The sequence below is a fragment of the Nicotiana tabacum genome, chromosome 8 (genome assembly GCF_000715075.1).
Source record: "Nicotiana tabacum cultivar K326 chromosome 8, ASM71507v2, whole genome shotgun sequence".
In the NCBI taxonomy this organism is placed as follows: Eukaryota; Viridiplantae; Streptophyta; class Magnoliopsida; order Solanales; family Solanaceae; genus Nicotiana; species Nicotiana tabacum.
In genome coordinates, this window is record NC_134087.1 from 100,997,492 (window position 1) to 101,011,391 (window position 13,900).

Consider the following 13,900-nt stretch of genomic DNA (forward strand, 5'->3'; position numbering starts at 1 on the left):
AAGAAATTGAATAAACACTTTATGGAAAGCATACAATTAGGGGCAAATACATAAAAGGTTATTTTAAGGACAGGGTTTTGAAGTACACGGTTGTATAAATAAGGTAAGAAAATCAATTAGTAGCCAGTAAATCAAATGGTCAGGGCTCTTGTAATTACTGATCCATGAATGAACCAAGTCATAAAAGCTGAGAAGGGTTTTGAAATTAAGTCGAGTCATGAGGAAAATCAATTAGTCCTATTTAAAAAGGAAATCTGAACTAATCATAGATTTGAAAACCCCTTTAGAGGGGAGGTTCATCACATATAAAGAGCATACAAACATGCTGAGTTGAAAGAAGATGTTGCCATTGCAAAATCAGTAGGAAAATCCAGTGTAGAAGAGTTTAGTAAAAAGCCAGAATTGTATGAAAATAAAGATGTCCAAACTCAGTTCAAAGACTCGAAGTTAGTCTAAAAGAATTAGGTTTTTTTTTAAATAAACCTTATTCAAGCAAACCACAAAGTAGAGACGAAAGGGCAAGCAATTGAATTAAAACATGTTTAGAGGTTTCAGAAAAGAACTGAAACTTCCAACATGCCTCTTTCAGCAACAGAACTCCTGAGTAACATGCAAACACAGTAGAAGGGTTCAAAGCAAACAGAGTGAAGAAACTAATTCGAAGCATAATGAGAAAACACTGATAAGAATAGTAGAAGAAGCATGCTTAAGAAGATCTCTTAGAAGAAACTTAAACAGAACTCAGTAGAAAGAACTTAATAAGGAGACTTAAGAACTAAAAATTACAGTAGAAGAAACAAAAGAACACAGGAGAAAAGAAATATAGTAGAAAAGCATGCGAGAACATAGTATAGGAAAACACAGTAGGAGAAGCATACAAGAACACGGTAAAAGAAAAATACAAGATCATAGTAGAGGCAAATACACACAAAGGAAAAAAGAAAGAAAGTCAGAGAAACATTTAAATATTTTCAGAAAGCCCTAGATCGGAGAAGAAATGGTTTTGAAAGTAATTTTTGAAAGAAAAGCCAGAGAAATCGTTTGAAAACTCAGGAAAAGCACAGATACACAACAGATCTAAAGGAATCGGAGAAAACCTCGAAGGGTTAGGGTTTCAGAAGAACCCTAGAAATGAGAAAGGCTTTGAAAAGTCACTGATCCGAGTCGGAGAGGTCAGAATCAGGCTCAAACAACCATGGTACGCCAGAGCAAAGCCGGAGATGACCATGAAACTTCGAATCGACAGAGGTCTGGATACGACCCTTCATGGTCATGCCTTGAATCTTCAGAAATCAGGCACGTGGGAGCCATAGGAGGCCGGTGTAGGGTTCCCATAGCCTTGGAAGCCATGGATTCTGATGGTTTCCAGGGTGGAAGTGGTGGGAGGTGGCTAAGGTTTGAGAAGGTTCCAGAGAGTTTGAGAGAATGGGTGGGGGGGTTCAGAGGCAGCTTGGTAGGTGGAAAATGATTTAGGTTTAAAGGGGGTTGGTAAATTAAAAAAGGAAAGGGAGAACGTGAGTCGTTGATCTGTTAGATCAACGGCTGGGATTTAAAGGAGGGTCGGGTGAGTTATTTTAATTTGGTCAGGGGCGGGTAATTTTAGGAATTGGGTTGGGGTTCAATTGGGTTTAATTGGGGTAGAATTTAGGCTAAAAAAATAAGTAGGGCTAGTATTTAAATAGCCACTTTTCCCTTATTTATTTTATAAAAATAGTAAAATAATTTTTGGAAATAAATTAAAGGTACTAAATTAATTAATAATATATAAATATTAAATTAAAAATACTAGAATCAATTTTTTAATTATAAACGCAATTAAATCTAAAATAGGCTAATATTGCAATTATATGCAATTTAGCTTTAAAGTACTAAATAAATTTGTAAAAAATGTGCGAAAATAATATTAGCTATATTTTAGTATAAATATGAGAATTCAATAAATGAATTACCAAAATGCCAATTTTGGGAATACTTATTGGGTTTTTCTTGATAAAATAAGGCAATAAAATTGATTTTAAAAGACTTTAAAATTAAGAAAAAATAATAAAAATATTTGTAAATACTTATATATATGCATACATGTGCTATTCTATGTTCTTTATTTACTACCGAGCTACTATGGGAACAAATAGAGAACCTGATTCCCTATACTGGCTGGTTTTACAGTCTGTTGCTTACAGTGGGAACTTATAGAGAATCTAGTTCTCTATACAGTGGGAACCTATACCGTGTCTCATTTACATACTTGTTCAGTAGTTAGCACTGTACCAAACTAATATAGGACCAGATCGCTATATAGTTTGGTTCATTAGTATTTTTAGTGAAAACGCATAGAGAACCCGGTTCTCTATACAGTCTGGTAGACGCTTAGTTTCTAACATAGTGATGACTAGTCTACTTCATCTGGAAGTGGATTAACTGGCACTTCATATGTCTTCTTGAAGTATTCCTTGGTGTAATAGGCAGAATAATATTTGGGTGCTTCCATGTGTGTGTAGTCCAATACTGCCATAGCATGTGGACAAGGAATCTCATCCACTTGAAATCGTTTGCACGAGCATTCTCTTTTTTGCATGCAGACTATGTTTCGCATTTGTTCAGCATCCATTACTACATATACATAATCGATTGAAGGCCTCACCTAAATTTAAATAGATATCATTAGTAAAACTACAACAGGAATATGAAAAGTATTAATGCATTTTTGTCAAAGTATATTATTCAGGCGTATGAAGTAAGAATATTTACTGTCATCTTCTGCGACAAATAGCTATTTTCCTTTAGTACTTCATTATATTTTTTCCTAGGCCAGTAAATGTACTCATTGCAATCATTCTATTTGTATTATTTCATTCCATAACCAAATTCATCATATAATTTAGCAAACTCATGATTGGTAGCTCTCTTGTCTCTTTATTTCTTGTATTGAGTGACTCTGCAATATTTGAAGTCATCACCATGGATCTATTAATAGTGGAATGCACTATGGACCATTTTTTATAACCAACTTGGAACAGGTAACCCCTTACCCTCTTATCAATGTTGTCCATATCTTGCATGAGGCGATTAAAATCTTCAATTTTGTATGCTCTGGCCATTGCAAAAAATACTTCCCTCAGTCGGTCATGGTTATTCTTGAACTGCTTCTTTATGTTATTCCAAAGATGAAAGATGCATACACAGTGAGATACCTCTAGATACACAATCGAAGCACCTCTCAATATGCTTGCATGACGATCAGATACGATGCACATCCTTTCCTTTTTCCCAAAAGCCTATCTAAACATTTCAAAAAAACCATTCAGGAAGCATCATTTTCAGAATCCACAACAGCATATGCTAGTGGAAAAATTTTACCTAGTTAAGCAAATAAGAAAGCATCCACATGTTATTTTTGTTATACACAGATAAGAACTATTTATACCATATATAATTATTATACGAGTTTGCAACATATTCACCTGCCGCGTCTTGTGCGCTAGCTGTTAACATTGTTCCTCTGTATGATGATTTGAGGAATATCCCATCAACCACTGCAATAGGGTAACATTATTTCCATCCTATGATTGATGCATTTAGTGCGACAAAAATATACATGAAGCGCCCGTCCTCTGATTTATGTAACATTGTGATAGAACCAGGATTTGTCATATTTATCATATACAAGTAACCCGGTAGTTTTCCATAAGATTCGCGTGGTATCCCTCTTAGCAGTTCAAGCGTCTTTTCTTTTGTTCTATAAGCTTTTACGTAACTCATATTAATCACATACTGTTGTTTCATGTCGCTCATGATGTCTGCCAGAGTGTATATTGTTTTTGGATTGGCATATTTGTTGCAAATCATTTCTGCAATGGCTGACGAAGTAGCATGACGTTGTGAAAATAGTCTACTCATCTCTGGGCAAGTGTGAACATCATTGAACCGTCTAACCTTGAAGACATTTGATTTGTGTAGACTTGAAGATCTAAGAATTCATTTGCAACTTTCATCCACGCATGTAAGACAATACCTATTTAAAATATAATGTTATGATAATGCATTCCTCCAAATTTTTACACTTGTGTTTCAAATAAACAAGCAATATACATATGCAATCTCACTATACAATAATTATACATTTTTATGCAAGCAGTATACATAAAATTACAGAGAAGTGCAATCTCATAAGTAGAAATCATACCTTGTTGTAAATGATCTATCCACTGTAAATTGATATTTTTCTAGTATTGCGTAGTGCTTTATTACACTAATGAGTGTATCTTTGTCCCAATACAACTGACTTCTGTAATTTTTTCATGTTGTGGATTGTCTATTATACAATTTCTCTTCAATATCTCAATTTTGTCTTCTTTTACATGATTATCCACCATCTCAACAATATTAGTTACATGTACTTCTTCCACGTTCTGACATTGTAAACCAGCTAAAGTTGTTGCGAGTAAGTTGTCATCCAAGTATGAACTTGAATATGAGCATTCAACACTTGAATACATAGTTTTCAATGTTATGTATAATGGATATTCAGTGATATACAAGTCTTTCTTTTTCATCTCCATATACAAGCGCACACTCATATCATTGTATATTGGAATTGCTACATAGCCATCCTTCACTGTATATTTTATCTCCATCGCACTTGTAATTGAATCTCTACCCAATCGCTTGTATATCTCATCAACAAAATACTCATAGCTACCGTCCGAATTGATCAAAACATCATTAACAAATTTACTTTCACTTACCCATTCACCACTATGTTGAAGTAAAATCGGAATCAAAATTGGAACAGTAGTTCCAACATTCACAATCTCCATAGACATTAGTTGAGTTTGTCGATTTTGTATCAATTTCACAATTTAATAACGAAATTTCAAATCTATTAAGCTGATTGTAGCAGCAATTGTGCAAAAACTTTGAATTTCAGCGTGAATTTTTTGCAGCTCTTCTCTGGGTTTAATCTTCAGAAACCCTAAAACAAATTTGACAATATGAATAATTGGACAACTTTTATAGTATTTGGAGGTTGAAGATCTCATACTAAACGCGTGAATTTAGGATACAAAATCAATTAGGAGTGCTTTCCTTTTCGTTTGCGTTGAGCGTATAGTTTCAACTTTTTCGGTTGCTAGCCTTTGTTATTATTTTTAGGTTATAACTTGTAAGGGATTATTTTGTGGCTATCAGGTGATATAAGTTTGGCCCCAGTGACTACAAATGAAGTTTGCTCATAATAACAGTCAATTTGCCTAGGGGAAACATCCCGCTGTGTGAAATGTTTAGTTATATATATGGTTTTGACCTTTATACTACTAAACCGGGGGCCATAAGAAACTTATTTTGTTATTTCGAAAACTGCCATGACTAGCAGAGGGCATTGCTGAACTCCTTAGCAAAGATTAAGGCCCCCTCTGTCCATAAAAATATTTCCTTTTCTTCAAAATTATTTTTTAAAAAATATGTTTGTTTATGAAATTTTGCAAGTTCTTAAAAAAAATTCAAAATGAGTTTTCCAAAAATTAAAAAGTGATTTTGACCGCTTCTTCAAAATTTTCAGAATTTTTTTTTTCCCCACTCACAAAACTACAACATTTTCTAAGTAAATACATGTCCAAACATAATTTCAAATTCCAAATACTATTTTTCAATTTAACCCTAAATACTACTTTTTTCAAAAATTCCAATTTTTATGTCCAAACACCTACTAAATTTTGCTGATGAGATCTAGTTTTATGGAGTTCTAAAGTGGTGAGACCTACAATCCAGAACATATTACGCTATAATACGTGCTCCCTCCGTTTCAATTTATGTGAACCTATTTCCTTTTTGGTCCGTGCCAAAAAGAATGACTCTTTTCCTTATTTGGAAATAATTTACCTTTATGCAATGATTTATAGCCACACAAAATATATGTGCCTCATTTTACACCACAAGTTTAAAAGTCTTCTCTCTTTTCTTAAACTCCGTGCCCAGTCAAATGGGTTCACATAAATTGAAACGGAGGGAGTATAATTTAACATCATATATACTTTTGTTCTTCGTCAGAAAGGCACGACCTCCCCTAGTCTTTACTTTTGCTGTTACTTGGACAATGGAAATCGAAAAGGCACTGATTGCAGCACCAGTGGAAGTCCATCACTCACTGCAAGATTAATAGTTGAGTCTCATCGGAAGATTGCGGCCTGAGAGGGGGGGAAGAGATGTTGCATTCGACGACGAAAGAGAACCCCCATCATGACTATGACTATGAATTTCAGCATTCACTATAACATCCATCCAATTTGAGCGCCCACAACAATCCTCCATAGCTCTCTAGCAAAATAACAAGCTGTAAATATATCCGGGAGGTTATTAAGTAAAAGCATATCTAGTCACAGTAGATTACATTTTACAGAATTTAAAAGAATAAAATTAAAAGTTAAGTTTGTACTAAAGTTCTTCTGGTGTCTTTGCAGTCATGGTAGAAAGGGAATTCATATAGCAATTGGATGGCGTAATCTCAAACCAATTCAGATCTGATTTCCACAGCCGATAAAGTTGAGCCATGATCGTCCTATAGTATCTTACTCGCACTATGCTTGCAGAGGCAGACCTACATGGTCACTAGAGGGGTCACCGGAACCCATTAACTTCAAACAAAACCGTGTATATATACTTGTATATACATCAAGGACCCCCTAAATAATTTTGATGTGCCCCCTCAAACACAAAAGTTTGATTGCTGGGCTGGTTTAACATGTTTTATTTTTTTTTCTCTTTGAATTCAAGGTAGTTTAGTTTTCTGTATTTAGAGCTCAATTTGGTTTTCTCTCTCTTTTTAATCTTTTCTGAGTTCAAAAATATTTTAGCACTAGTACATTTAGTGAATTTAGTTTAGCTTTGCTCCCTTCAAATCTCTCTCTCAAAAGCCTCAAACCAAGCTTCTCTCCACGATTAGATCTTTAGAGCTTCTATATAAAATAGTCAAAAACGTTTTTGAGAAACGTCTTTCTAGAATTTGAAAAAGGTAACAGAGAGAGAAATAAAAAGATTAAAGAAAATTGGAGAGAAATAAAATATTCCATTAGCAAGAAGCCAATTTATATTCTTTATCATGATAACTAAGTTTATAAGCATCATCATTTTCTTGACTTGTATTAAAATAAGTAATTCAACAAAATTCCCCCCAAAAAGAGCAATAGATTAACGAATATTTAATCTTGATTTTATTTGAGTAAGTTTTTGATATTTTAAAAGATATTTTTGATCACTGACTCATAATCATTAAATTTTCAAGGAGTTAGCACGCTAAATTTTATCGCTAGTAGCTTATATATCTATGTTAAAGACAGTGATGCCCCCGCTCTGCTCAAATCCTGGGTCCGCCTCTGTATGCTTGCACCACATAATCTGTATTCAACACAAAATTTAACTCTTACATTTGTTCTGTTTGAACCATACATACGAAATCATAATCTAAACTTTCCACAACTGCCAATCGCTACCAATAATGAAAGAACCCAGGAAGCATATAAAAATTCCAAAACATGTTACAACAAACATCCTCGGCTTCTAATGATGTCTCAAGGGAATATAAAACTTCTCTAAACATGGATAAGGCTCTAATTTACCCTTAACAAATTAACAAATTAAACAAAGTAAAAGATGCTACTGAACCTATTCAAACATCTAAAATTATTCAGTCCTCGTCATTTTCATTTCCTAGTTACTGGAGAAAAAGAAACAAATTCTAGCTACTAATAGTGATGCCTAATATACTTACAAAGGCAATGGAGGAGCGCAACCCACATGTAGGATTATCCAATTTTCACTTACAGGAGTTTGTACTCAAGCAGATTAACAACCATGGCTATCTACCTTTGCACTATCATTTCAAGCTCCGACTTATCTGAAGATATGGAAAATCTTACTTACCTAAGTAGCTTTGAGAATAACATTGTTTATGTCAACTACTAAAGACCTGTCATGCAATGTTAATCTTATCTGCGAAGTAGAAAAACTTTGCGAAATGTAAACGCATTGGTACAGAGCAGATTGGCACATTAGAAGAGCTTATTGCAGAATAAACACTGCAACAATATCAGCAACCCTATTTCAAACGAGAGATATTGCAATAAAAAGATGATACACACAACAAGAATAAATGACATACAGCAGGAAACACTTCTATTAATAAGCACCAACCTATAAGTTTGAGAAAGAACTCGCAAGTTGTTTAATTTGTGCTTCATCCCCATTCACCCAAGAGGAAATGAGATGATGAGCAATTGCAAAGGGCCCAGGAATAAACATAGGAGCAAGTTCCCCACTTTCCACATTGAAGTCGGAAGACAAGCTCTGTCCTCTTTCTACGCCCTTGCACATTTGGTCCACTTTACCTGCGGCAGTCCTTTGTGCCTTCTTGTATTCCGCAAATGTGAGCGCCTTTTTCACATCTTCTCTACTGTGCCATTTAGCATCTGGATCACAGGTTGATTCACCGTCATAAAAAAGAAAGAAAATGGCCATAATCAAAATATTAGGTGGAATCCACATATTAGAAGTCGAGGGGCCAATGATAAATTCTAGAGACCTACCATCTGAATTCTTTTCCAAGAGGCCCTGTTTTACCACATCCCCCCACCCAACCCAAAAAGAAATGAGAAAGAGGGCTCTGTGGGAGAGGAATTTTCCTTCGAACCTTTGAGAAGAAAATCAATCATAATAAAAGATTTTTAAGTTACCTTCTAATTCAACCTTATCCACATTAATATCAAGCGATTTTGCATACGCAAAGAATCCCACCATAAGCTGGCACGGCATGCTGCTAGGTCCAACTGCAAAGGAACCATACAGTTCGTCCATAATCACAAAAGGAAAAGAAAAATGGCATGCAAGAAATATATAAATACACACATACACACAAAAAAAAAAAAAAAAAAAAAAAATTCACTAACAACTACTAGTGAGAAAAAGGAAACCTCTAAGGACCCATTTCATGAAGCAACTGATTGGCGCACAATCAGATCAACAATATTTAAAAGGAAAGGAAAGTTGATATGCATCTCCCGTTAACACATGCATCAATATCATCACACCTCCTCTAAGAAAGGGTATGGAAGAGATTAAGCCACTTTATTCATAGAGTGAAGCAGGAACAACTGATGGCAAGATCTTAAAGTGAATACGGCATGTATGGCGAGACCAGCCATTGGCTCGTCGCTGACAGCACCATGCAGAAAAGATTATAAACTAATAGCAACTTTTGTCAATTATAAAAAAAGGGTCCAATAAGACATGAAAATAACAACATTTGTGTATTGAATGTAGAATTTATCATCAGTACTAAATTCATACTCCCTCCGTCCTAGTTTATGTGAAGGTGTTTGACTGGCACGAAGTTTAAGAAATAAAGAAGACTTTTGAAACTTGAGGTCTAAAATAAACCATAGAAAAGTGTGCTAGAAATCATCACATTAAGGGTAAAAAGAGAATTTTAAAGTTGAATTGTTACTAAACATAGAAACGTGTCATTCTTTTTGGGACTAACTAAAAAGAAAAGAGTGTCACATAAATTGGGATGGAGGGAATATATGTTTTGCATTTTCTAAATTTTTCTTAAATTGTGTGATTCACTTCTCTCTTTTCGTTTCAAGCTCCACGGACCAGGTTGCTTTTTCTCTTAAGAATAACTGATTCCAGAATACTTTACATCATAAAAAGCAATGTGTTTAAGATTATATAAAATAAGAAGTGCCAAACAAATGCACGGGAACAGACACCGCACATCTGTTTCCAAGAACATTACCAGGCCATGGCTGAGAACTATGGTACACAACTTGTCCAACTTCAATACCAGTCTCCTCCCATGTTTCTCTTCTCACAGCCTCTTCCAAACTTTCTCCTGGCTAGTAACAAATTGAGAAAGTAATAAACATGTATTCAGAAAAATATTGTGAGTGACGGGATCGAAAATCAATGCCTGCTAATTACCTATTAAAAAGAAAAAAAAGGGGGAAAACAAACCAACCGGAAAAAAAAAAAGAGAAACTGAAGTACTATGCAGGAAATTGAAATACTCCCTCAATTCCATATTATATGACAATGTTTCCTTTTTGAGTTGTTCCAACAAATTGACACAATTTCTTTTTTAAGATAAGACATTGTCATTTGTAGACCGCAAGATACTAAGATATTTTGGCTACGATACATATATTTAGCATGTGTCAAAAGTCTTGCCTTTTTTTACTTGAACTCGGTACCCTGTCAAACATCATCATATGAGATGAAATAGAAGAAGTTAATAAAAATTGACCAAGGGCTAAAAATAAATAACTAATATCAGGAATGAGGTTCTAGTGGCTAAAATTTCTTTTTCACCATGGACGACATCCATGGGGATCAAAACTTATGAATGCTACCTTTTACTCAGGAATGAGGTTCTAGTGGCTAAAATTTCTTTTTCACCATGGACAACATCCATGGGGATCAAAACTTATGAATGCTACCTTTTACTAAATTAAGTAATTGCATAAATGAGTAAGACAAACTATGGACAGCTTGAAAATGCATGGCATGCATACTTCTGCTGCTCTAGGCCTTAAAATCAAAAGTACACGACATACCTCCATGAAACCAGCTAGACAACTCCACATGCGAGGTACAAATCTTGACTGCCTACTTAATAGCACTCGGTCATTCTCTTTGTCAATAACTAACATAATGACAACCTGTTGCAAGAGCAAGATGCCAAAAGAAAGTTAGGATTCTCATGTAGCATTTCAATATGTAAGTCCCATAACCTCTTCCAAAAAAACAAAGAAAAACAAGTAAACCAAACAAGAGTGCAATCACAAGCAACATAATTAATCAGAGAGAAGAAAATGATTGACATACTGGATCAACTCGAGGATAAATTTTCTTCTTGCACAACTCATTAGAGCATTGTTTCCGTCTCCCAGCATCAATTAAATTGTTCTTACCTCCACAAAATCCACAAAAACGTGATACCGTATGCCATTCTAGCAATGATCTGGCCTGGTAAAATGCCAAAGCCGAAAAAGTAAAATATAGCATCAGTCAAACATGGTCACCAATTTTTAGCATAAGTATACTAATAACTAACAACTAAAGAAGAATGTTACAGTACTCAATATTTGGATATGCACAGCGCAACAATGTGGCAACTGTAACCCGAATTCATTTGCCATTTATCAGAAGGAAAAAAAACTGATGCTAGATGGTATTATCAGGACTCTTGGACTCGTCACACCATGTCTGCACTGCCTGAAACAACCAACCCTTAGAGCACTCTAAATATGACTTTGGTAAAGAAGCACCTATTTGGCAATAGATTTTGGCTTTATTTTTTCAAAAACAAATTGAAAACATTGTTTGTTTATGAAATATGATCATGTTTTGGGGGAAAAGGTTTCAAAATTTACAAGCAAAATTTTTCTTCCACTCACAAAACTTGAACTTTTCTTCAAATAAAATGCATGTCCAAACACAACATTAACTTTCAAAAGTTATTTTTCAACACAACTTTAAAAATTCTTTTTTCAAGTTTCAATCAAATCTATGTCCAAATGCTAGCTTAAGATACTAAAGTTCATAGGGATTAGGGGGGTTATCCCAGTATAAAATTTGGGAACAAATTTGTCTAGTGTTTGATTATGGGTATTGGCTAAAACCAGGATAAATTTATGCCAAAATCTTGGGAATATCCATCCCATATAGGAGGTTCGATTATAATCCAGGATAACCTTGTCTTGAACCAAACGACCCCTAAAGTTTGAAATGCACATATACAATGTGACATTAACTGCATAACCAGGTTTGCAGTTCTAGAGAGAGATTACTTAAGATCATTTTAGAAGCCGTTCTAAGCCTAGTTACCACATCTTTTGCGCCTGCAAGAATCGACATATCTAAAGATAGATAAAATGAGCTACCTGAAAAAGATACGTGGCTTTAAAATAACAGCAGGCAGTGGCTAGTTTATGAAACTGCTTTAACTACCTTAATATGCCTAGTTAATTCAGATACCTACTAATCACAATGCAGGCCACTAGAACAGCTGTAGGTTATCCAATTCAACAAGACATGATAAAAGATAGATTTTGTTGAAATTGTAATGAAAAGGCTGAAGTGAAAAGGGAATACATACATGACCAGCAATAGCAAGTTGAGCCATGGCAGAAGCATTTTCCCAATCAGAGGCAACCATGAGAGTTCTGAGCTCAACAAAGCAAAATTGTTTAGCACCCAATTCATTTACCAATCGACTACCACCCTCTGTGACATCAATAGCCCAGTACACAACATAAACATCATCACCCTCACCCTCAGAATCCGAACCCAAGTAAACCAAAGAATCTTCACTCAATTTAACCTCAGAAGAATTCTCCAAGAATGCCTTACAATCGTTAAAACTCAACCAAGCCAAGTGCCAATTAGGCTCAGTTGAATTCTTGAGTGAGCCAGCTAAAGGCCTTCCCTTTCTAAAAGGCAAGATCTTGAAATTAGGGGAAGTGGGTGAAGCGTTATCTGTATGACCTTTTAAAAGAAGGGTTTTAAGGGTGTGAAGAGCAGAGGCTGGTGAAAATGGATCACTTGGTTTAGGGGTTTTTAGCTTAATGGGGTTGCCTGCAAAGGCATGAGTCTTGAACAAATTCATGGACAAGTGTGGGTGACTGTGTAGTAATCTTGGGTTTTTGGAGAGGGAGACAAGTTGGGAAGAATTTGAGAAGGAAAGCCGAAAGATCATTGCTTCAACTACCTATCAATATCATTGGTGTTTCCTCAACAAAGGAAGATTCGGTGGTGAGTCGATGAGGTTGGTGTATGACATCTGTACTTTTGGCTCCTCCTATTGTGTCCCCTGCGCCACCACGTTGTCTTGTACTTCGCCACAATTTCATTTGTACACCTTGGACTCTTTCCCGCTAGGTGCTTTTCTTGTAGTACTATTTATTTTTGGTGCGTACTCATATTGGATTGATTAATTCGAATTTCACATTATTGTATTAATTTTTTAAGCTTAAACTCAAAATTTCTAATTAAAGGTGAAGAAATCTCGATGAATCTTTTATTCGGTATTTGCTGTGAGGCTTTTTTCTTATACTTTCAAAGTATGAGTAATACCTCATTAATTACTTCAAAAACTGTGTATTCTCTTCTTTGTGATTTTTATGTATTTCTCACCTCTCTAACATAGAGTTGCTAAACTAAAACACCCATCACACTTTTAGTTTATTGGGTATTTGTCACGACTCAAAACCTAACCATGATCGTGATGGCGTTTATCGTGTTATAAGACAAACCTATTTCCTAAAATATTACTACTAATTTGATTATTAAAATTTAATAAAATATTTCACATTTAAATTTTTCATAAACTATAACAACTCTAAATATAACATAGAAAAATACGGAAACGAACCCCAAACATCAGAGTGTCACTAAGTCATGAGCGTCTAAAACTATAAACTAAGATATATAAACTGTCTAACTGTCCAAAAGAAGAAATGACAAGAGGAGTAACAAGGTCCTGCGGACACTAACAACTAACTTGCAATCTCCACAGATAGCCAGCCTGAACTCAACGATCGCCGCGCTCTAACTCACCTGGATCTGCACATAAAGTGCAGGGTGTAGTATGATTACAACCACTTCAGTAGTAACAGAAATAACTAAGAAACTGAGCAGTAGTGACGAGCTAAGCAAAACAGTCCAATTATTTATTTTCCATAATTTTAAAAATAACAGGAATAAACAAGTAAATTCCATAACTCAGTAAATGCCACAAAGAAATTTAACAGATAAATGCAGCAACAACAAAAGTAAATGCAACCTCACAACAATGTCACTCCATCACACATCGCTCGTACTCAGCACTCAACACTCAACACTCTGCGCT

The 13,900-nt window shown here is 35.0% G+C and overlaps 1 protein-coding gene across 3 annotated transcripts; it reads right to left on the reverse strand.

The window, feature by feature from the left end:
* Positions 1 to 5,861: 5,861 nt before the first annotated feature.
* On the reverse strand, positions 5,862 to 13,493 carry LOC107764471 (nudix hydrolase 19, chloroplastic). 3 transcript variants are annotated; one of them, XM_016583040.2, is made up of 7 exons: positions 12,149 to 13,414; positions 10,876 to 11,016; positions 10,605 to 10,709; positions 9,788 to 9,887; positions 8,724 to 8,816; positions 8,185 to 8,459; positions 5,862 to 6,328 (listed from the first exon to the last, which is right to left on the reverse strand). In XM_016583040.2, the coding sequence occupies exons 1-6, from the start codon at positions 12,746 to 12,748 to the stop codon at positions 8,185 to 8,187; spliced, it is 1,314 nt and encodes a 437-aa protein (XP_016438526.1). In that variant the 5' UTR covers positions 12,749 to 13,414; the 3' UTR covers positions 5,862 to 6,328. The 3 variants fall into 3 exon arrangements, with proteins under 3 accessions (XP_016438526.1, XP_016438525.1, XP_016438524.1); XM_016583039.2 differs by having other exon boundaries at positions 5,862 to 6,312; positions 12,149 to 13,369; XM_016583038.2 differs by lacking the exon at positions 5,862 to 6,328 and adding an exon at positions 7,059 to 7,389 and having other exon boundaries at positions 12,149 to 13,493.
* Between the last annotated feature and the right edge of the window lie 407 nt (positions 13,494 to 13,900).

Coding starts and splice junctions, on each gene's coding strand:
- LOC107764471 (XM_016583040.2), bottom strand. CDS start 12,748: ATGATCTTTCGGCTTTCCTTCTCAAATTCTTCCCAACTTGTCTCCCTC. Junction 10,710..10,875: donor TTTATCCTCGAGTTGATCCA/GTATGTCAATCA, acceptor CTCTTGCAACAG/GTTGTCATTATGTTAGTTAT. Junction 8,460..8,723: donor GGATAAGGTTGAATTAGAAG/GTAACTTAAAAA, acceptor CCTGTGATCCAG/ATGCTAAATGGCACAGTAGA.